Raw genomic sequence first — 25,110 nt, forward strand, 5'->3', positions numbered from 1 at the left:
TCTATGTACGCCCCTGCCGGTACCTGAAACACGGGTCCTGATATCAGGGCACACACTCCCTCTGCAAACTCCCTGCTCTGAGTGTAGATCCCGCAGGGGTCAAAGCTCCGGAGCCCCACATCCGGACAATCTGCAGAAACCTTGAATTTATTGGCAAAGTCGGAGGGGCTGCTCTCAATGTCTCCCTCGGGCGTGGTGAAATCATCGTTCTGGTTCCAGTTGTATGTTCCACACAGACCCCGAACCTTTATATAGGGAGAGAGCGATCATTATAGACAGCAGAGTGGGGCAGGCAATGACATGACAGCAGCAAGAAGAGAAGCGGTGGATGATGGAGACCCCAGGACGGAGACGTCACTGATCTGCAAGTGGTGGAAAATGGAGACAACATGATCACAACCTCTGGATTCTCCAGTCTGGAGTCTGAGTTTCCTGCTGAAATTCCAGCACCTCTGGCCTCCGCTGCTGTAACTGAGGTTATTAATGGTCGTCTGAGGAAGATCACCTATCACCATATCTGTAGTCTCTGCAGTCACCTTCTCTGCTGTCACCTTCTCTCCAGTCACCTTCTCTGCAGTTTCTCCAGTCACCTTCTTCAGTCTCTGCAGTCACAGATGTTATCTACTCTGCTGTCACTGCAATTACTGCTATCACATTCCCCGCAGTCACCTTCTCTGCTGCCATCTTTGATGTTGTCACCCTCCCCGCAGTCACCTGCTCCGCTGCCATCTTTGATGTTGTCACCCTCCCCGCAGTCACCTGGTCCGCTGCCATCTTTGATGTTGTCACCCTCCCCTCAGTCACCTTCTCTGCTGCCATCTTTGATGTTGTCACCCTCCCTGCAGTCACCTTCTCTGCTGCCATCTTTGATGTTGTCACCCTCCCCGCAGTCACTTTCTCTGCTGTCATCTTTGATATTGTCACTCTCCCTGCTGTCACCTGCTCCTCTGCCATGTTTGCTGTTGTCACCCTCCCCGCAGTCACCTTCTCTGCTGCCATGTTTGATGTTGTCATCCTCCCCGCAGTCACCTTCTCTGCTGCCATCTTTGATGTTGTCACCCTCCCTGCAGTCACCTTCTCTGCTGCCATCTTTGATGTTGTCACCCTCCCTGCAGTCACCTTCTCTGCTGCCATCTTTGTTGTTGTCACCCTCCCTGCAGTCACTTTCTCTGCTGCCATCTTTGTTGTTGTCACCCTCCCTGCAGTCACCTTCTCTGCTGCCATCTTTGATGTTGTCACACTCCCGCAGTCACCTTCTCTGCTGCCATCTTTGATGTTGTCACTCTCCCTGCAGTCACCTTCTCTGCTGCCATCTTTGATGTTGTCACCGTCCCCGCAGTAACTTTCTCTGCTGCCATCTTTGATGTTGTCACCCTCCGTGCAGTCACCTTCTCTGCTGCCATCTCTCATGTTGTCACACTCCCGCAGTCACCTTCTCTGCTGCCATCTTTGATGTTGTCACTCTCCCTGCTGTAACCTTATCTGCTGCCATCTTTGATGTTGTCACCCTCCCTGCAGTCACCTTCTCTGCTGCCATCTTTGTTGTTGTCACTCTCCCTGCTGTCACCTTCTCTGCTGCCATCTTTGTTGTTGTCACTCTCCCTGCTGTCACCTTCTCTGTTGCCATCTTTGATGTTGTCACCCTCCTCACAGTCACCTTCTCTGCTGCCATCTTTGATGTTGTCACCCTCCCTGCAGTCACCTTCTCTGCTGCCATCTTTGTTGTTGTCACTCTCCCTGCAGTCACCTTCTCTGCTGCCATCTTTGTTGTTGTCACCCTCCCTGCAGTCACCTTCTCTGCTGCCATCTTTGTTGTTGTCACCCTCCCTGCAGTCACCTTCTCTGCTGCCATCTTTGATGTTGTCACCCTCCCTGCAGTCACCTTCTCTGCTGCCATCTCTGATGTTGTCACTCTCCCTGCAGTCACCTGCTCCGCTGCCATCTTTGATGTTGTCACCCTCCCTGCAGTCACCTTCTCTGCTGCCATCTTTGTTGTTATCACTCTCCCTGCTGTCACCTTCTCTGTTGCCATCTTTGATGTTGTCACCCTCCCTGCAGTCACCTTCTCTGCTGCCATCTTTGATGTTGTCACCCTCCCTGCAGTCACCTTCTCTGCTGCCATCTTTGTTGTTGTCACTCTCCCTGCTGTAACCTTATCTGCTGCCATCTTTGATGTTGTCACCCTCCCCGCAGTCACCTTCTCTGCTGCCATCTTTGATGTTGTCACATTCCCCGCAGTCACCTTCTCTGCTGCCATCTTTGATGTTGTCACCCTCCCCGCAGTCACCTGCTCCGCTGCCATCTTTGATGTTGTCACCCTCCCCGCAGTCACCTGCTCCGCTGCCATCTTTGATGTTGTCACCCTCCCCTCAGTCACCTTCTCTGCTGCCATCTTTGATGTTGTCACCCTCCCTGCAGTCACCTTCTCTGCTGCCATCTTTGATGTTGTCACCGTCCCCGCAGTCACTTTCTCTGCTGCCATCTTTGTTGTTGTCACCTTCTCTGCTGCCATCTTTGTTGTTGTCACTCTCCCTGCAGTCACCTTCTCTGCTGCCATTTTTGATGTTGTCACCCTCCCTGCAGTCACCTTCTCTGCTGCCATCTTTGATGTTGTCACTCTCCCTGCAGTCACCTTCTCTGCTGCCATCTTTGATGTTGTCACTCTCCCTGCAGTCACCTTCTCTGCTGCCATCTTTGATGTTGTCACCGTCCCGCAGTAACTTTCTCGGCTGCCATCTTTGATGTTGTCACTCTCCCTGCTGTAACCTTATCTGCTGCCATCTTTGATGTTGTCACCCTCCCTGCAGTCACCTTCTCTGCTGCCATCTTTGATGTTGTCACTCTCCCTGCTGTCACCTTCTCTGTTGCCATCTTTGATGTTGTCACCCTCCCTGCAGTCACCTTCTCTGCTGCCATCTTTTATGTTGTCACCCTCCCTGCAGTCACCTTCTCTGCTGCCATCTTTGATGTTGTCACTCTCCCTGCAGTCACCTTCTCTGCTGCCATCTTTGATGTTGTCACTCTCCCTGCTGTCACCTTCTCTGTTGCCATCTTTGATGTTGTCACCCTCCTCACAGTCACCTTCTCTGCTGCCATCTTTGATGTTGTCACCCTCCCTGCAGTCACCTTCTCTGCTGCCATCTTTGATGTTGTCACTCTCCCTGCAGTCACCTGCTCCGCTGCCATCTTTGATGTTGTCACCCTCCCTGCAGTCACCTTCTCTGCTGCCATCTTTGTTGTTGTCACTCTCCCTGCTGTCACCTTCTCTGTTGCCATCTTTGATGTTGTCACCCTCCCTGCAGTCACCTTCTCTGCTGCCATCTTTGATGTTGTCACCCTCCCTGCAGTCACCTTCTCTGCTGCCATCTTTGATGTTGTCACTCTCCCTGCTGTCACCTTCTCTGTTGCCATCTTTGATGTTATCACCCTCCTCACAGTCACCTTCTCTGCTGCCATCTTTGATGTTGTCACCTTCCCTGCAGTCACCTTCTCTGCTGCCATCTTTGATGTTGTCACCTTCCCTGCAGTCACCTTCTCTGCTGCCATCTTTGATGTTGTCACCCTCCCTGCTGCTCTTGTCACTTAGTGATATGATACCATTATTCACGTGTCCCATCATTCACTCTATTTTTTATGAAATTAGATATGTGGAATTGTACAAGATGAAGGGGTCCGCAGTGCTCCCCCCGGGCACGTACACCCTTTTTATAACCTGAAAGCGTCACCTTATGGGCAAATGTCGGCTGTAGATTGATGTAAACTGATGGAAACTCCATGTTCCAGATGACGTGAGCCCCGAACGTCTGTAGGAGGAGGAGGGAGGATGAGACACGTCTGATGGAAACATCAGGGCTGAGAAACGGTAGAGTCACCATGTGTCCTCCGACTGTGGGGTCAACTGTGGGGAGAGGACGAGAGTTACACCCAGGGCACACAGAGGACTGGGGCTACACCTGGGACACACAGAGGACATGGGTCACACCGAGGAAGGGGGTTACACCTAGGGCACACAGAGGACAGTTTACACCCAGGGCACACAGAGGACAGGGGCTACACCTGGGACACACAGAGGACGGGGGTTAGACAGAGGATGGGGGTTACACCCAGGACACACAGAGAATGGAGGTTACACAGAGGATGGGGGTTACACCCAGGACACACAGAGAATGGAGGTTACACAGAGGATGGGGTTACAACCAGGACACACAGAGAATGGAGGTTACACAGAGGATGGGGTTACAACCAGGACACACAGAGGACAGGTTACACCCAGGACACAAAGAGGACAGGGGTCACACCGAGGAAGGGGGTTACACCCAGGACACACAGAGAATGGAGGTTACACAGAGGATGGGGGTTACACCCAGGGCACACAGAGGACTGGGGCTACACCCAGGAAACAAAGAGGACGGGGTCACACCGAGGATGGGGGTTACACCCAGGACACACAGAGGACGGAGGTTAGACAGAGGATGGGGGTTACACCCAGGTCACACAGAGGACGGAGGTTACACAGAGGATAGGGGTTACACCCTGGACACACAGAGGATAGGGGTTACACCCTGGACACACAGAGGACTGGGGCTACACCCAGGACATAAAGAGGACAGGGGTCACACCAAGGATGGGGGTTACACCTGGGACACACAGAGGACGGGGGTTACACCCAGGAAACAAAGAGGACGGGGTCACACCGAGGATGGGGGTTACACCCAGGACACACAGAGAATGGAGGTTACACAGAGGATGGGGGTTACAACCAGGACACACAGAGGACGGGGGTTACACCTGAGACACACAGAGGACAAGTTACACCCAGGACACACAGAGGACAAGTTACACCCGGGACACACAGAGAAGGGAGGTTACACAGAGGATAGGGGTTATACCCAGGACACACAGAGGACGGAGGTTACACCTGAGACACACAGAGGACGGAGGTTACACAGAGGATAGGGGTTACACCCAGGACACACAGAGGACAGGTTACACCCAGGACACACAGAGGACGGAGGTTAGACAGAGGATGGGGGTTACACCCAGGACACACAGAGGACAGGTTACACCCAGGACACACAGAGGACGGAGGTTAGACAGAGGATGGGGGTTACACCCAGGTCACACAGAGGACGGAGGTTACACAGAGGATAGGGGTTACACCCTGGACACACAGAGGATAGGGGTTACACCCTGGACACACAGAGGACTGGGGCTACACCCAGGACATAAAGAGGACAGGGGTCACACCAAGGATGGGGGTTACACCTGGGACACACAGAGGACGGGGGTTACACCCAGGAAACAAAGAGGACGGGGTCACACCGAGGATGGGGGTTACACCCAGGACACACAGAGAATGGAGGTTACACAGAGGATGGGGGTTACAACCAGGACACACAGAGGACGGGGGTTACACCTGAGACACACAGAGGACAAGTTACACCCAGGACACACAGAGGACAAGTTACACCCGGGACACACAGAGAAGGGAGGTTACACAGAGGATAGGGGTTACACCCAGGACACACAGAGGACGGAGGTTACACCTGAGACACACAGAGGACGGAGGTTACACAGAGGATAGGGGTTACACCCAGGACACACAGAGGACAGGTTACACCCAGGACACACAGAGGACGGAGGTAAGAGGATGGGGGTTACACCCAGGTCACACAGAGGATGGAGGTTACACAGAGGATAGGGGTTACACCCTGGACACACAGAGGATAGGGGTTACACCCTGGACACACAGAGGACTGGGGCTACACCCAGGACATAAAGAGGACAGGGGTCACACCCGGGACACACAGAGGACAGGGGTTACACCCAGGGCACACAGAGGACAGGGGCTACACCTGGGACACAAAGAGGACGGGGGTTACACCCAGGACACACAGAGGACGGAGGTTACACAGAGGATGGGGGTTACATAGAGGACGGGGTTTACACCCGGGGCACAGAGAGGACGGAGATTACACCCGGGGCACAGACAGGACATGGTCTACACCTGGGACACACAGAGGACAGGGGTTTAACAGAGGATGAGTGTGACACATTCACAAAGGGCACAGGTGATGAAGTGCCTACGCCATGATGCACATTTGTCCCCAGGGATACCTGATGCTCGGAGTCTGACTGATGTCTTGTGGACAGTTATGGCGATGGCTCGGAGACAACTGACAGACCCCCGACTGCCGCAATCCTCGTTCTCTATGGAGATGAACAGTTTTCCATCCACATAATCCTGCAGGAAATGAGTGGGAAGCAGAAGAACATGGGAGGACATGTGACCGCACACCTGCACAACCAGACACATATGAGAGTCCTAACCTGGACCAGGACATATTCACACGAGCCATGAAAGGAAAACCTCCTGCGATCGAATGTCACATAGTGCTGATCTCCTACCACCGAGCACTCTGCTGCACACCGATCCTGAGTGCACCGCCAACGTCCACCGCCACACGTGCTGTACGGAGGAAGTCAAGTAGATTAGCACAGACCTGCCCGGCGTTGAGTCTGGAGATGTCTGGTGTGGACAGTAGATAGGGCTCACCATTGGTTACACCTCTGCTTGATGACCTCCCCCGCGGAATATCGCTGTCTGCGGTGGTAACACGGACATTCCTCCTCCCGAACACAACGCCCATCCTCCAAGTACAGGCCTGATGGACACTCACAGCCACTGACACACTCATCCCGGCACTGACCATCCTCATAGCTGCCTACCGAGGCGCAGCTGGCCGGACAGGCGGACACACAGTCTGAGTACTGCTTACCCATCAGACATCGCTTTTCTGGAGGAGAGACCACCATAAAATCCAGTGGGGGCATCATCCCACTGCAATCACTGATACTTAAAAAGCATCACAGAAATAAAGCATCTACCACCATCTGGACACAATACCAATGCCCTACAGGACGCAGCAGTCCCAGGCTAATGGCGGGGGAAGCACAGGGTGTATACTGATGTACTACATGATACAGCCCAGGATAAAGGAGGGGGAACATGAATATATATATATATATATATATATATATATATATATATATATATATATATATATATATATATATATATATATATGTACTGTGTGCAGAATTATTAGGCAAGTTGTATTTTATAGGATTATTTTTATTATTGAACAAGAACTATGTTCTCAATCAACCCAAAAGACTCATAAATATCAAAGCTTAATAGTTTTGGAAGTTGGAGTGGGTTTTTTTAGATTTGGCTATCTTAGGAGGATATCTGTTTGTGCAGGTAACTATTACTGTGCAGAATTATTAGGCAACTTAATAAAAACCAAATATATTCCCATCTCGCTTGTTTATTTTCACCAGGTAAACCAATATAACTGCACAAAATGTAGAAATAAACATTTCTGACATGCAAAAACAAAACCCAACACAATGAGTGCCCAATACAGCCCCCTTTCTTCCTGATGACACTCAGCAGCCTCCATCCATAGATTCTGTCAGCTGCTTGATCTGTTTACGACCAACATTGCGTGCAGCAGCCACCACAGCCTCCAGACACTGTTCCGAGAGGTGGACTGTTTTCCCTCCCTGTAGATCTCACATTTTATGAGGGACCACAGGTTCTTTATGGGGTTTAGATCAGGTGAGTAAGGGGGCCATGTCATTATTTTTTCTTCTTTGAGACCCTTATTGGCCAGCCACGCTGTGGAGTAGTTGGAGGCATGTGATGGAGCATTGTCCTGCATGAAAGTCAGGGTTTTCTAGAACGATACCGACATCTTCCTGTACCACTGCTTGGAGAAGTTGTCTTCCAGAAACTGGCAGTAGGTCTGGGAGTTGAGCTTCACTCCATTCTCAACCCGAAAAGGTCCCACAAGTTCATCTTTGATAATCCCTGCCCATACCAGTCCCCCACCTCCACCTTGCTGGCGTCTGAGTCGGAGTGGAGCTCTCTGCCCTTTACTGATCCAGCCTCTGGCCCATCCATCTGGCCCATCAAGAGTCACTCTCATCTCATCAGTCCATAAAACCTTTGAAAAGTCAGTCTTCAGATATTTCTTGGCCCAGTCTTGACGTTTTATCTTATGTTTCTTGTACACAGGTGGTTGTTTTTCAGCCTTCCTTACCTTGGCCATGTCCCTGAGTATCGCACACCTTGTGCTTTTTGTTACTCCAGTAACGTTGCAGCTCTGAAATATGGCAAAACTGGTGGCAAATGGCATCTTGGCAGCTTCACGCTTGATTTTCCTCAATTCATGGGCAGTTATTTGGCATCTTTTTCGCCCAACACGCTTCTTGCGATCCTGTTGGCTATTGGCCATGAAACGCTTGACTGTTCGGTGATCACGCTTCAAAAGTTTGGCAATTTCAAGACTGCTGCATCCCTCTGCAAGACGTTTCACAATTTTGGACTTTTCAGAGCCGTCAAATCTCTCTTCTGACCCATTTTGCCAAAGGAAAGGAAGTTGCCTAATAATTAAGCACACCTTATATAGGGTGTTGATGTCGTTAGACAACACCCCTCCTCATTACAGAGATGCACATCACCTGATTTATTGGTAGTTGGCTCTCAAGCCTGAACAGCTTGGAGTAGGACAACATGGATAAAAAGTATCATGTAATCAAAATACAAGTTGCCTAATAATTCTGCACGCAGTGTAGGGCTCTGGCAAAAATTATGAGCCCACTGCACAGTTTTATAAAAATCCGCTTCTCTCCATGTCTGAGCCATTCCATTCCAGTGTCCTTTGAATTCCCACCAAATTACTCCTCATTCTACTTAATGTGCTTCTGATTAGGTGATTACCTGAACCAAATCTTATTTAACGAAGGAAAGTATAAAAATCCCTGCTGTGGTGTTCACAATTCTCCTGCAATTGGACAAGCTGGATGGCAAAACAAGTGCTAGTAATATCCCAAAAGTAATAGGAATATAAAAATAACTTGTAACCATGCCAAAGGAGTTGAAAAGAAAAGTTCTGAGTGAGGAAGAGAAGGGCTGAATTCTGGCTTTTCTAGCAGAGGGACACAGCGTCATGTTGCCTCCCTAAAATTTCTAAGACTGTGGTCCATTACAACAAGGTCAAGCAGCAGACATTGGGGACAACAAAGCTACAGACCGGCAGAGGGTGAAAACGACTCTCCACTGACCGGGATGACCGTCATCTTATTTGAATGTCACTCAGCAACCGCAGGATGACATCAAGTGACCTACAAAAGGAATGGCAAATGGCAGCTGGGGTGAAGGGCACAGCAAGAACAGTTAGTAACAGGCTCCTAGAGGCAGGACTCAAGTCATGTAAAGCTAGAAAAAAGCCTTTCATCAATGAGAAGCAAAGGAGAGCCAGGCTGAAGATTGACCAAGACCATAAGGATTGGACCTTAGAGGACTGAAGGAAGGTAATCTCTGATGAGTCTAATTTTCAGCTTTGCCCAATACCTGGTCATCTAATGGTTAGACGGAGACCTGGAGAGGCGTACAAGCCACAGTGTCTGCACCCACTGTGAAATTTGGAGGAGGATTGGAGATGATATGGGGATGCTTCAGCAAGGCTGGAATTGGGCAGGTTGTTCTTTGCAAAGAACGTATGAGTCGAGCCGCATACAAGGTTATCCTGGAAAAACAGCTGATTCCTTCAGCTCAGGCAATGTTCCCCAACTCTGAGGACTGGTTTTTCCAGCAGGACAATGCGCCATGCCACACAGCTAGGGCAATCAAGGTGTGGATGAAGGACCACCACATCAAATCCCTGTCATGGCCGCCCAATCTCCAGACATGAACCCCACTGAAAACCTCTGGAATGTAATCAGGAGGAAGATGGATAGTCACAAGCCATCAAACAGAGAAGAACTGCTGACATTATTGTACCAGGAGTGGCATAAGGTCACCCAGGAGCAGAGCGAGAGACTGGACGAAAGCTGCCAAGACGCAGGAAAGCTGGGATTAACAATCATGGTTATTCCACACAATATTGATTTCTGATCTCTTCCTGAGGTAAAACATTAGTATTGTTGTTTCTAAGATGATTATGAAATTGGTGTCTTTTCATTATTTGAGGTCTGCAAGCACTGTTTTTTTACCATTTTTCTTTGTCAGAAAAAAAATAAAAAAATAATTGAAATTTGGAGACATGTTGTCAGTAGTTTATAGACTAAAAGAACAATTTACATTTTACCAAAAATATAAAGAGGAAAATCAGACAAACTGAACATTTTGCAGTGGTCTCCTAATTTTTGCCAGAGCTGTATATAATATATATATATATATATATATATATATATATATATATATATATATATATATATATATATATATATTGTAGCGTGGCTAAAGGGTGTCTGATCGACGGGAGATATGTGTCACATAGATGGCTTACCGCTGTGATGTAACCATAGCTGTCTATATGTGTGTCAGGACCTGTGGTGATCTCACAACCACATGTCTAATCATGTGATGGGTTCTGGGTATGGTAAGGCTACTTAATGGAGGTGTGTTTGGCACATGAGTGAGTGTGGGAGTCTGTCGTGGTGGACAGATTTCCATGTGTCCAGGGCGGACACTACAGACAGGAGTCTGTGTGTGTGGAGGGGCAAGCCTCCACAGTGTGTTAAGGCTTCAGGACTGAGCCTGAAGGAACGGACATTTGTTTCCCTATGCCTGAGCCAAAGGCTATTTGTAAGACTGTTTACCTTTATTTTGCTGACTTAAATGGTTTATGGAGTGAATAAACCTACATGAACACTGAAGAGAATGTGCCTCCTGTTTCATCCTACGCATCTGAGCGAGTGAATCCCTACAATTGGTGTTTGGAATGCGGGCAAAGATCCAAGGAGCACGTCTTGCAGCGCTGGCTGGTCTGAGCCAGAAGATTGGACGGTATTGACAACCGTGAGTAAAAACTGATCGGGGTCAGTGAGAACTGTAGCTTGTGGATACCTCTGAGGAGAAGACGGATCCGGGAACCTGTGTGGCCGCCACCAACAGGTAACGGTCTGGAAACCGTGTGATACTGACCGGGGTCAGCGAAAAACTGTGTTTGGGCTGTAAAGCCGGGTGTGAAACAGACCGAAGTCTGTGTGCTGTACTGACCGGGGTCAGTGAAAGACTGTGTTTTTTTTTCTATAAAGCACATGTGCAGGTGTTTGCTGTAACTCGGCGGGGTTACGTAGGTTGCTGTGGATCGGCGGGTCCACGAAGTCTGCGGTGGTTATGTGCAGTGCAGTTGCAGCAAGAGGTTTAGCAGCAAAGAAAAAAAAAAAAAAAAAAAAAGACATTGCTGGTTTAGAGTGTGCAGACTCTTAAAGGGCCAGAGTCACATTGGTGTGCTGTGCGAACTGGGGCCTGAGAGTGCTGTGGGAAGTCCACGGGGTGTGCCCCAGAGTGGGGTGGTGTCCCTAAAAGTGGGGTGGAGTCCCAAAAACGGAGCAGTGCCCAAATAATTATGGTTGGCCAAAAAGGGGCTGCGTCTCAAAAGGGGGTAGTTGCCCACAAGGGGGTGGAGTCCCTAAAAGGGGTGGTGGCCCTAAAGGAGAAAATGGTCTACAAGGGGGCGGTAACCCACAAGGGGGTGGAGTCCAAAAAGGGGGCGACGACCCAAATAGGGGTGGTGGCCCAAAAAGGGGCGGTGGTGAATGCGCTGATGGACTGTTGCCGGGTTCAATGTAAGAACAGCGCATGTTCAGAATGTTGTACTGACTTTTCATCTGACAAAATGACACAGAGCTGTTCTGTAGAAGTCAATGGAGTGTGCGTGACTGGACTTCTGGACTCAGGGAGCCTGGTGACGCTGGTGAGCACCACACTCCCTGTCTATCTGATTCCCGGAAGGAAGATGGAAGCCCACTGCGTTCATGGGGTCACTAGGGATTATCCGGTGTCCAGGGTAATCATTGAGACGCCCACTATTATTACCAGCCATGATGTACCTGTAGTCTCAGACTTGCCATTCCCTGTTGTAATAGGCCAGGACTTTGAAAGGTTTTGGGACTTGTGGGAGGAAAGGGGAGTGTCTGGTTGCTCAAAAAGGATCCAGAATGACCCTAAGGGAGCCCCACCACAGCAGGCGGCTGTAGTGATTCCGAGTGGTGTGTGTGTGAAAAGGAGATAGCGACACCTATGGTCGATAGTTCAGAGTTCCGGCTGAATGGAAGAAAGTGTGGGTCTGACACGTGTTTAAATGGGGAATTGCTGTTCCAGGATGACAGAGTAGAGGGGTGACTTCTATCCAGACTGTGACTCAAGCGCAAGGGGAAAAGAGTGCAGTAAGGAGGAGCCCAGTAAAAATCACAGATCTTCATCTCGTCGCGGGGGCCGCAGAAAGGCGGGACAGGTTACACCCTCTGAGAAGAGAGATGATGAGGAAGAGACGGGGTCAGGTACAGATCAGGTTACTGTCCTTGATAAGGAGGTCACTTTATCTCTGACAAACCCTAGCGCTGAGATAGTTAGTGACGGGCTGGGGTTAGAACAGACCTGTAGTAGACCCACATCTGCAATGCCTGGAAAGACTGAACTGGCTCAGTATGATGAAGTACCTGATGCTGAAGAAATGGAGAACTCTGAGGTTACCAAGAGTCCAGAGGTACCTAAGAGTAAACAGACAGAGAGCCCAGGAGAGACCATAGAGGTTGATGCAGAAACAGGTGGAACTCTGAAGAGGCAGAGTCTGGGTGGGCAAGAGACCCCTTCTGAAAATCTACATGTGCTAGCCAAAAGAGAGCAGGACCATAACAAAGAGCTGCTTAGAGAAACAGTTGAACGAGAAAGGGTCCTGAGGCAAGCAATTGAGCACAAAGTGGGTGACCTAGAGAAGGAGGTCGTTGAACTCAGAGGTCACCTATCGGCGTGTCAGGCCATGAATAGGGCCATATTGAAAGATATGGATGTGCTCAGAATGGCTCAAGAAAAGCATCAGCAGGAGCTTCTCCAGAGAGAGAATGAGCGTCGCTGCCTGGCAGAGGAGTTGCCAATGCCCATCTTGGCAAAGGCTCAAGCGGAAGAAAAGACTGAGGAAGAGTTCGTGCTAAAAGCGGAACAAGAGTCACCCGGTCGTGACAGACATCTTGGTGGAAAGGTCAGAGGCAAAAAGGGAGCCATATGTCTATGAAGAGAGTGAGACCCCGCTCTTCAAGACCGTGATTGATGTACCCGAAGACATGCGAGAAGCGTGCGCCAGGAAGGGTGTGCATGAGGCATTTAGAAAGGCGGTAGAGGCGTGTAGTGTGCACTGGGCACCTGAGACTCAGCAATTGGTCATACTGTCGACTAGGGAAGTCACAGTGAAGCGGGTGGCTGTCCTGAGGGATATGCACCTACACTGCCTCCATACAAAACAGAGGATCATTTTGAAGAATGATGAAGCCGTTCGACGTTTGGAGCGTGAAAGGAAAGCTCTTAGTCGGCTGGGCTTAGTGGAAGACACAGTCCAAGTACCCAAAGCTCTGGTGGCGAAAGTCATTGGGAAACTTGGGAGAGTGATGCAGGAGATGGTGGATAAATCTGGTCTGAAGAGACTGAGGATACTGGCTGATGAAGAGGTCCAGGTCATGGATGAAGATGGGATGGTTCCGTTCCTGGTTGTCGGATCCAGAGAGAGTCTTAGGAATATCCGCATGCTTCTGGAATATCGCATGGCATACCTAAGGGAGGTAGAGCAGCTGAGACTTGAGAGACTGCAACTTAATAAACAGCTGCCAGAGAGGCGAAGAACTTTGCGTAAGACCAGAAGTCCTCAAGCTGAAGCTAACAGAGGACATAGAGAAAAGTGGATGGATTCCTCTCCAGGCAATAAAGACCATGGGAGAAGGTGGCCTGATGAAACAGGTAGAAGCAGTGATGCCTCAGTCAGCTCAGGGTTAAGTGACCTAAGCAGGAGATCCTGTAGCAGACGAGAGGACAAGGGTTCAATAACAGGCTCTGACTTAGACAGATGGTTTGACTGTCAGGGACGACTGAGAGGGGTCTCTAGTCGGTTAAGGACAAGTGCCAAGCCCCACGGCTTTAGGCAGAGGGGGGAGGTATGTAGCGTGGCTAAAGGGTGTCTGATCGACGGGAGATATGTGTCACATAGATGGCTTACCGCTGTGATGTAACCATAGCTGTCTATATGTGTGTCAGGACCTGTGGTGATCTCACAACCACATGTCTAATCATGTGATGGGTTCTGGGTGTGGTAAGGCTACTTAATGGAGGTGTGTTTGGCACATGAGTGAGTGTGGGAGTCTGTCATGGTGGACAGATTTCCATGTGTCCAGGGCGGACACTACAGACAGGAGTCTGTGTGTGTGGAGGGGCAAGCCTCCACAGTGTGTTAAGGCTTCAGGACTGAGCCTGGAGGAACGGACATTTGTTTCCCTATGCCTGAGCCAAAGGCTATTTGTAAGACTGTTTACCTTTATTTTGCTGACTTAAATGGTTTATGGAGTGAATAAACCTACATGAACACTAAAGAGAATGTGCCTCCTGTTTCCTCCTACGTATCTGAGCGAGTGAACCCCTACAATATATATATATATATATATATATATATATATACACTGTATATATATATATATATCTCCACACGTGGTCAAAATTGTTGGTACCCCTCGTTTAATGACAGAAAAACCCACAATGGTCACAGCAATAACTTGAATCTGACTAACGTAATAATAAATAGTGATGAGTGAATATACTCGTTGCTCGGGTTTTCCAGAGCACGCTTGGGTGTCCTCCGAGTATTTTTTAGTGCTCGGAGATTTAGTTTTCATCGTGGCAGCTGAATGATTTACATCTGTTAGCCAGCATAAGTACATGTGGGGAGTCCCAGCAACCAGGCCACCCCCACATGTACTCAGGCTGGCTAGTAGCTGTAAATCATTCAGCTGCCGCGATGAAAACTAAATCTCCGAGCACCAACAAATACTCGGAGGTCACCCGAGCGTGCTCTGGAAAACCCGAGCAACAAGTATACTCGCTCATCACTAATAATAAATAAAAGATCTATGAAATTGAACAGATGAAAGTCAGACATTGCTTTTCAATCATGATTCCACAGAATTAAAAAAAAAATAAAACTCATGAAATCGGCCTGGACGGAAATGATGGGACCTCTGAAAATAATAATAGATAATATTAGATTGTGGTGTGTCCAGTAACTATCATCACAGGGGTCTACAATCCAGGAATCAGTGAGTGGCCTGTATATAGAGCTACAGATACTCACTGTGCTGGGTGGTGACATGGTGAGTATCACACCTAACATGGACCAGAGGAAGCGAAGGAAAGAGTTGTCTCAGGAGATTAGAAAGAAAATTATAGACAAACATGTTACAGGTAACAGCTATAAGACATCTCCAAGCAGCGTGATGTTCCTGTGACTACAGCTGCACATATTATTCAGTAATGTAAGATCCATGGACTGTAGCCGACCTCCCTGGACGTGGCCGCAGGAGGAACATTGCTGTCAGGACTCTGAATATTTTTGGTTACCTTTTGGGCATGCCTGCCCTTTTTCAAGATGGCGTCTTTTGTTTCAGGTGCCCCTTGTCTTCCTGCCTTATAACTCCACCCCATCCTCTAGTCTCTGGAGTATTCTGCCTGTGTTCTGCTCCTGCTCTGCTTCCTTAGCTCTCCAGCTGCTCCTGCACACCTGTGTGACTATGTTGCTCCTCGCTCCGTCAGTTCTGCTGTATTCTTCTGTGCCAGTGTTCCTCCTGTTCCTGAATTCTCATGCTGCTTCCTCGGTGCCGCTGACCCTCACCTGCAGCACGTAAGCTGGCTGCTCCGGTTCAGCCTTCATTTAGTTAGCTGCAAAGCTCGGGACTGCTCTGCTTATTCTGAGACTTCCTACCCAGGCCTCCCTGGATAATCTAACACCTTGGTGGACTTGCTTATCCGTGCATGGACTAGACATGGATCTACTTGTTTCCAGCATTCTCAAGTGCTAACTGTGCTTCGCAGACTGGTTGGCTGATTGCATTTCTCCCTGAGGTTTTCCACAGACTTGTTAAGTAGTTCTTCTAATTGTTATGAATTGAGTTTTCTCTGCTCTTGTTTGAAGCACCATGTGTTTATAATATGGACTTTTTCACCTCCAAACTGTGTTCTGTAGTGTTTTGCTCCACGCAAAAAGACTCCTGAATCCTCCAGTATAATTATTACAACTGATGACAAACCAAAGAGACGGATAATACGAATGGTAACAAAAGAGCCCAGAAAACTTCTAAACAGATTAAAGGCAAACTTCAAGCTCAAGGAACGTCAGGGTCAGATCGCACCATCCGTCATTGTCTGAGCCAAAGTGGACTTCATGGGAGACGACCAAGGAGGAGACCATTGTTGAAAAAAAATCATAAAAAAACAGACTGGAATTTGCCAAACTACTTGTTGACAAGCCACAAAGCTTCTGGGAGAATGTCCTATGGACAGATGAGACAAAAATGAAGCTTTTTGGCAAGGCACACAAGATCTAGGTTCACAGATAGAAAAATGAAGCATAACAGAATAAGCAATGTAATCACCCAGAAGATCTACTCTGAATGTCTCTGACTAAATATCAAACAATTAACAGCAAAGTCAGCCCTTTAAATCCTAGTAAAACTTAGCATTTATTAATACACCTAAAAATAAAAACATAATTCAAAATTGTATACATAAAGTGCTCATGATTAACAGTGCACTAGATAAAAAATGGCACAATCTCACCCAAATTGTTAGCTGGCCCTCAGATCCTGCTCCATATACCAAGAGACCAGATGATGGGGAGAAAGGACATCAAGACCAAATAAACGACATAGGGGGGGGAGTGGGGAACACGGGGGCCTCTTTTACCCTGTCGTGCCCTCTGCAATCAGCTCCCGCCCTTACAAGGGCAGTACCCAAGTGTGAGCCTATTTTTCAGTGCCCCTGGTCAGATATAGCCTCCCTGAACAAAAGTGTGTATCTTCCCTATGCGTTTCCCCACCCGTTTGGGGGGTTCATCAGGGGAAGTTTAACCGGGCTAAAGAAAACCGAACGAAGTCACCTGCAGTGGCAGGGTGTGACCTCCCTGTATGCAGAGATACTGTGTGTAAGAAAAAATGGTCTCCCACCTGTTCACTATTCACTGCCATTATATAGAGAGGGGAGATGGGTTGGAGGGTGGTGCTAATTTTTAGCGTCTGACATCACTTCCTCCTCCTATTCCAAGAGAAAAAAAAATAAAAAAAATAATAATAATCATTTCTTTTCTTTATATTTAGTCTTATGTTTTCCATATATTTATTTGATACCCCTTATTCTCACTTACTTCTCTCATACCTTCTAGCATTCTCTCTATAATCCGTTTCTACACATTTTCATTTTCTACAGCTTGTGTAGATACCATAGCAACCGTACCATGTGACCTAAGGTCCTGGTCAGCGCTAGTTTTCATTCTCTACAGCTTATGTAGGTACCATAGCAACCGTACCATGTGACCTAAGGTCCTGGTCAGCGCTAGCTTTCATTCTCTACAGCTTGTGTAGATACCATAGCAACCGTACCATGTGACCTAAGGTCCTGGTCAGCCCTAGTTTTCATTCTCTACAGCTTGTGTAGGTACCATAGCAACCGTACCATGTGACCTAAGGTCCTGGTCAGCGCTAGCTTTCATTCTCTACAGCTTGTGTAGATACCATAGCAACCGTACCATGTGACCTAAGGTCCTGGTCAGCCCTAGTTTTCATTCTCTACAGCTTGTGTAGATACCATAGCAACCGTACCATGTGACCTAAGGTCCTGGTCAGCGCTAGTTTTCATTTTCTACAGCTTATGTAGGTACCATAGCAACCGTACCATGTGACCTAAGGTCCTGGTCAGCCCTAGTTTTCATTCTCTACAGCTTGTAAACCCACATCAACAAACTCCCTATTAAGATGGGAGAGTCATCATCCGGTTGCCCAAAAAAGAGGCATACCGAAGGGGCAATACCTGAGACTAAAACGTAACTGTTCAGAGAAAAGGGAATTCAAATTCTGGGCAGACGATTTAAGAGAGAGATTTCATAGGAGGGGTTACCCGGATGGGGTCCTGAGACAATCATTCCAATTTGCACAAACTCAATCAAGAGAAGCTTTGTTGAAACCTAAAATGAGAAATGAGGAGAATGTGGGGCCTATTCGTTTAATTACTACGTTTGACAATGGGACATCGGCAGTATGTGATGTCCTGAGGAAACATTGGAATATTCTCCAAATGGATCAGGACCTGGCGAAAGTAATCGGAGCGACTCCCCAAATTACATACAAAAGGGGAAGATCCCTTAAGGATAGACTGGTACACAGTCACCTACAGAGACCTGAGACTAGAGGAACATGGCTCCCGGCAAAACCCACTGGGTGCTATAGGTGTGGGCAATGTGTGGCATGCGATTCCATACAAACTGGAAAATGTTTTGTGAACAATATCACTCAGGAGAGTTTCACAATTAGACAGTTCATCAACTGTAAAACAACAGGAATAATTTATAAGGCCTCATGTATCTGTGGAAAAGCATATGTGGGAAAAACAATCAGGGAATTCAGACGCAGAGTGGGAGAACATCTAGGGGACATACGTAATGAGAGAGACACGCCATTGGCAAAACATGTGAACAATTGCCACGGCGGAGATTGTGGAGTTATTAAGTTTATGGGTATTGACCAAGTGAGAATGCCCAAGAGAGGGGGGAACCATGACAGACTGATTTTACAGAGGGAGTGCCGCTGGATCTATCGGCTGGACACCCAGTGGCCCCAAGGACTAAATGAACAACTTAACTACAGCTGCTTTTTATAAGCAAGTCTCCCCCTCTGACTAATCATTAATGAGAGTGTCCCCACATTTGGCGATGCGGTGTTCGTACGATGATGGTAGCTGAACAGGGCCAAGAGAGGCAACCTTTATACAGATCTATTTATGATCTTAAATAATAAGCCTTGGCTGCATCAAGCAGCATACATAGGTGTGGATACTTTCACTGTTGTATTCTGTATCATGACGCTACACATCTGGATATACACTCACCGGCCACTTTATTAGGTACACCTGTCCAACTTCTTGTTAACACTTAATTTCTAATCAGCCAATCACATGGCGGCAACTCAGTGCATTTAGGCATGTAGACATGGTCAAGACAATCTCCTGCAGTTCAAACCGAGCATCAGTATGGGGAAGAAAGGTGATTTGAGTGCCTTTGAACGTGGCATGGTTGTTGGTGCCAGAAGGGCTGGTCTGAGTATTTCAGAAACTGCTGATCTACTGGGATTTTCACGCACAACCATCTCTAGGGTTTACAGAGAATGGTCCGAAAAAGAAAAAAAATCCAGTGAGCGGCAGTTCTGTGGGCGGAAATGCCTTGTTGATGCCAGAGGTCAGAGGAGAATGGGCAGACTGGTTCGAGCTGATAGAAAGGCAACAGTGACTCAAATCGCCACCCGTTACAACCAAGGTAGGCCTAAGAGCATCTCTGAACGCACAGTGCGTCGAACTTTGAGGCAGATGGGCTACAGCAGCAGAAGACCACACCGGGTACCACTCCTTTCAGCTAAGAACAGGAAACTGAGGCTACAATTTGTACAAGCTCATCGAAATTGGACAGTAGAAGATTGGAAAAACGTTGCTTGGTCTGATGAGTCTCGATTCCTGCTGCGACATTCGGATGGTAGGGTCAGAATTTGGCGTAAACAACATGAAAGCATGGATCCATCCTGCCTTGTATGGAGCATCTTTGGGATGTGCAGCCGACAAATCTGCGGCAACTGTGTGATGCCATCATGTCAATATGGACCAAAATCTCTGAGGAATGCTTCCAGCACCTTGTTGAATCTATGCCACGAAGAATTGAGGCAGTTCTGAAGGCAAAAGGGGGTCCAACCCGTTACTAGCATGGTGTACCTAATAAAGTGGCCGGTGAGTGTATATGTAAATTGTAGCTTTTCGTTAACAGTGGAGTACTGTACAAAGTATACCTAATAGTAAAGGGGATGAAGGGTAATATGAAATGGAATAATTGGTTTCTGAGAGTAAATAGATTTATTTAGTTTGATACTCCTAGTTCAATAGAGATGTACAGAAACATGCTAAATTACATCCAGAGACATTGTAAGCGTAATAATCTATGGGTGGTACATTGAGATCTGAGGGTCATGTGACCAGGAGCGCCATAATTATCCACTGAGTACACCCGTCAGCAACACACCAGGGTCAGTACCTGTGATCAGCTGACCGGGTGTCCAGTATGATCTGAGAATATACAGGTAAACGAGTACCTACGAGGACCTGAGGTCAAATGGTATATAGGTCGTCATTGCGCCTGCACAATTTGCAGCAAATAACTAACGTACCACGGTCAGTATATGTGATCAGCTGACCGGATAGTCTGATATTGTCTCTAGTACACACGCGTATAAGCGAAATAGCACCGACCAGGACCTGAAGTCACATGGTCTGTATGGACGTCGCAGCGCTAGTGCAAACCCTAGCAAATAATGTAGGAAACCGTCGGGAATGTATAACGCTCGGTAATCGAGATGAGCTGACGGGTTCCTATTCTCTTATTGAGAACGCATGGGTAATAGTAAACTAACGCTGACCAGGACCTTAGGTCACATGGTACGGTTGCTATGGTACCTACACAATCTGTAGAAAATGAAAACTAGGGCTGACCAGGACCTTAGGTCACATGGTACGGTTGCTATGGTACCTACACAAGCTGTAGAAAATGAAAACTAGGGCTGACCAGGACCTTAGGTCACATGGTACGGTTGCTATGGTACCTACATAAGCTGTAGAGAATGAAAGCTAGCGCTGACCAGGACCTTAGGTCACATGGTACGGTTGCTATGGTACCTACATAAGCTGTAGAGAATGAAAACTAGCGCTGACCAGGACCTTAGGTCACATGGTACGGTTGCTATGGTATCTACACAAGCTGCAGAAAATGAAAATGTGTAGAAACGGATTATAAAGAGAATGCTAGAAGGTATGAGAGAAGTAAGTGAGAATAAGGGGTATCAAATAAATATATGGAAAACATAAGACTAAATATAAAGAAAAGAAATGATTATTATTATTATTTTTATTTTTTTCTTCTCTTGGAATAGGAGGAGGAAGTGATGTCAGACGCTAAAAGTTAGCACCACCCTCCAACCCATCTCCCCTCTCTATATAATGGCAGTGAATAGTGAACAGGTGGGAGACCATTTTTTCTTACACACAGTATCTCTGCATACAGGGAGGTCACACCCTGCCACTGCAGGTGACTTCGTTCGGTTTTCTTTAGCCCGGTTAAACTTCCCCTGATGAACCCCCCAAACGGGTGGGGAAACGCGTAGGGAAGATACACACTTTTGTTCAGGGAGGCTATATCTGACCAGGGGCACTGAAAAATAGGCTCACACTTGGGTACTGCCCTTGTAAGGGCGGGAGCTGATTGCAGAGGGCACGACAGGGTAAAAGAGGCCCCCGTGTTCCCCACTCCCCCCCCTATGTCGTTTATTTGGTCTTGATGTCCTTTCTCCCCATCATCTGGTCTCTTGGTATATGGAGCAGGATCTGAGGGCCAGCTAACAATTTGGGTGAGATTGTGCCATTTTTTATCTAGTGCACTGTTAATCATGAGCACTTTATGTATACAATTTTGAATTATGTTTTTATTTTTAGGTGTATTAATAAATGCTAAGTTTTACTAGGATTTAAAGGGCTGACTTTGCTGTTAATTGTTTGATATTTAGTCAGAGACATTCAGAGTAGATCTTCTGGGTGATTACATTGCTTATTCTGTTAATATTTTTGTGGTTGTTATGGCCGGTTTTCTATCGTCTTGCCCGGATACAGAAGCATGGCTTAATGAGGCCAAAGATATATTTTCTGAAAAAACTTTCTGTCAGAAGAAGTATACTCCCACGTACGCAGCAGCTTTTAATGACCTTACTAAGGTGTATAAAGAACAGATTTCCTCTTGGTGGGAAATACAGAGTCTGGAGAGCTACATAAAAAATAACATAGTACCCAGAGGCCTACGAATTAATTTATTGCCTGCACCTCGTTGTCGGTCTCCACAGCTGATGAGTAAATGGGAAAAAGAGGCTACTGCCAGTTCTCTAAGATTGATGCAAATTTTGGTGAATGAGGAGAAATGTAATTTTGAAATCTTAAATAGTAAACTTAAGGAACAAATAGACATCACTAAGAAGTTTAAAACAGAGGGGGATTTTGGTGTAAAAGAGGTAGCCCTACAAAATACAATTGAAAAATTTCAGTATCATCTTAAAGAAACAAAGCATAAACAGTTCTGTAGAGACCTACAGGACTTTAAGGATAATAAGGTGTATCAGTATGTGGGAGCGAGACTAGAGAGGGAGAGGGAAACGGATATTTCATCAACAGATACCGAGTTATCAGATACAGACGGTAGACAGAGAAACAGCAGGGGGCGACAGAAAGGCAGACAAAGAGGGTACTCCGGGAAAGAGAGGTACACAGCATCTTCACCAAGAGGGGGTTTTTTAAACCAGGCATACCCCCTGAGGAATCGAACAATTTTCCAAACAAGGAATAGATCTACAAATTATTAATTTATCTCAGAGACCCATTACAGAAATTGAAATGACAGTTCTCAGTAAAGGGCTATCATTTGTGCCCACAACTGACATGGTAACCTTTGATGACATTAAAGACGTGAACCTTTTTGTTAGAAAACTTAGATGGCACAAGTTTTTTAAGGATAAGGATCAGAAAATCTGTCGTGAGTATAATATCCCCCCTGAGCTGTTATCTGATGTACAGTGTCTAGCAGAACTTGATGAGGTGCCACCAATGTCATTAGGTTTGGGTCCATTTACCCCCCTTAAAAATCCAAGCACTAAAATGCCCCCAGGTGGAGGGGATGTATCGGCTATTGATGTCTTCCTTAATTTGGTGACGAAAGATATTAAAGAGATGAGAAAGGCACATGTACAACATAATCTTTCTAGAGAGCAGATGAAAGCCCTCCAAAATTTGGAACAAGATAACTCTATAGCAATTAAGCCCTCCGATAAGGGGGGCAATATTGTTATAATGGATATTGAACGGTATAAGGAAATGTGCCTCTCTCTTCTCCAGGATACCATGACATATGAAATCATCAGGGGTGACCCTCTAACAAAAAGTATTGACACTCTTAAAAATTTGTTGTTTGGAGCAAAAGAGAATCAATTGATTAGTAAAGATGAACTGGCTTTTCTCTTGCCCAGGTACCCGATCATGGCCACGTTTTATAGCCTTCCAAAGGTACACAAAGGGTATACCCCTCTAAAAGGGAGACCGATAGTCTCTGGTATAGGGAGTATTTGCAATAATTTGGGGATATATGTTGATCACATCCTAAAACCCTTTGTGACAGCGTTGCCTTCACATATCCGTGATACAACAGACCTGTTACAGAAATTGGAGGGTATCCCGATTGACCAAGAAACGTTTTTGGCTAGCATAGATGTGGAAATGTTATACTCCTCTATACCCCATGATCAGGGGATACAAGGAGTTAAGCATTTCCTTGGATCTAGAGGATGCCAGTTTATAAAACACAATCAATTTGTTTTGGAACTCCTAGATTTCTCTCTCAAAAACAATTTCTTCACCTTTGATGGAGACACCTACCACCAGCTCAGGGGCACTGCAATGGGTAATCCGGCAGCGCTAAGTTTTGCAAATTTGTTCCTGGGCTGGTGGGAGGACACACTAGTCTTCTCAGAGGTTATGGAGGAATTTACCAGATTTGTGGATCTCTGGGTGAGATTCATAGACGATGTTTTTGTCTTGTGGAGTGGTACGAGGGACAGGTTTGAGGCATTCGTGGTAGCCCTTAATATCAACAGAATAGGCCTTCGGTTTACCTCAGTGATTGAGACGGACAGGTTACCCTTTTTAGATGTTTGTATCACCAAAGCACTTGATAAAGGTGTCCTCACAACGTCCATCTACCGTAAACCCACATCAACAAACTCCCTATTAAGATGGGAGAGTCATCATCCGGTTGCCCAAAAAAGAGGCATACCGAAGGGGCAATACCTGAGACTAAAACGTAACTGTTCAGAGAAAAGGGAATTCAAATTCTGGGCAGACGATTTAAGAGAGAGATTTCATAGGAGGGGTTACCCGGATGGGGTCCTGAGACAATCATTCCAATTTGCACAAACTCAATCAAGAGAAGCTTTGTTGAAACCTAAAATGAGAAATGAGGAGAATGTGGGGCCTATTCGTTTAATTACTACGTTTGACAATGGGACATCGGCAGTACGTGATGTCCTGAGGAAACATTGGAATATTCTCCAAATGGATCAGGACCTGGCGAAAGTAATCGGAGCGACTCCCCAAATTACATACAAAAGGGGAAGATCCCTTAAGGATAGACTGGTACACAGTCACCTACAGAGACCTGAGACTAGAGGAACATGGCTCCCGGTAAAACCCACTGGGTGCTATAGGTGTGGGCAATGTGTGGCATGCGATTCCATACAAACTGGAAAATGTTTTGTGAACAATATCACTCAGGAGAGTTTCACAATTAGACAGTTCATCAACTGTAAAACAACAGGAATAATTTATAAGGCCTCATGTATCTGTGGAAAAGCATATGTGGGAAAAACAATCAGGGAATTCAGACGCAGAGTGGGAGAACATCTAGGGGACATACGTAATGAGAGAGACACGCCATTGGCAAAACATGTGAACAATTGCCACGGCGGAGATTGTGGAGTTATCAAGTTTATGGGTATTGACCAAGTGAGAATGCCCAAGAGAGGGGGGAACCATGACAGACTGATTTTACAGAGGGAGTGCCGCTGGATCTATCGGCTGGACACCCAGTGGCCCCAAGGACTAAATGAACAACTTAACTACAGCTGCTTTTTATAAGCAAGTCTCCCCCTCTGACTAATCATTAATGAGAGTGTCCCCACATTTGGCGATGCGGTGTTCGTACGATGATGGTAGCTGAACAGGGCCAAGAGAAGCAACCTTTATACAGATCTATTTATGATCTTAAATAATAAGCCTTGGCTGCATCAAGCAGCATACATAGGTGTGGATACTTTCACTGTTGTATTCTGTATCATGACGCTACACATTTGGATATATATGTAAATTGTAGCTTTTCGTTAACAGTG

The 25,110-nt window shown here is 46.9% G+C and overlaps 1 protein-coding gene across 1 annotated transcript in view; it reads right to left on the reverse strand.

Annotated features, from left to right (window-relative positions):
• LOC143782169 (SCO-spondin-like) overlaps positions 1-25,110 on the reverse strand; it is a 557,899-nt gene that overhangs the window by 409,892 nt on the left and 122,897 nt on the right. Inside the window, exons 12-16 of the mRNA XM_077269323.1 lie at positions 6,557-6,797; positions 6,331-6,469; positions 6,118-6,244; positions 3,726-3,898; positions 24-245 (exon numbers count right to left, since the gene is read on the reverse strand). Coding sequence (XP_077125438.1) covers positions 24-245; positions 3,726-3,898; positions 6,118-6,244; positions 6,331-6,469; positions 6,557-6,797 — 902 coding nt within the window. The remainder of the gene's footprint in view (positions 1-23; positions 246-3,725; positions 3,899-6,117; positions 6,245-6,330; positions 6,470-6,556; positions 6,798-25,110) is intronic.

Source organism: Ranitomeya variabilis, chromosome 6 (assembly GCF_051348905.1).
Source record: "Ranitomeya variabilis isolate aRanVar5 chromosome 6, aRanVar5.hap1, whole genome shotgun sequence".
Classification (NCBI taxonomy): domain Eukaryota; kingdom Metazoa; phylum Chordata; class Amphibia; order Anura; family Dendrobatidae; genus Ranitomeya; species Ranitomeya variabilis.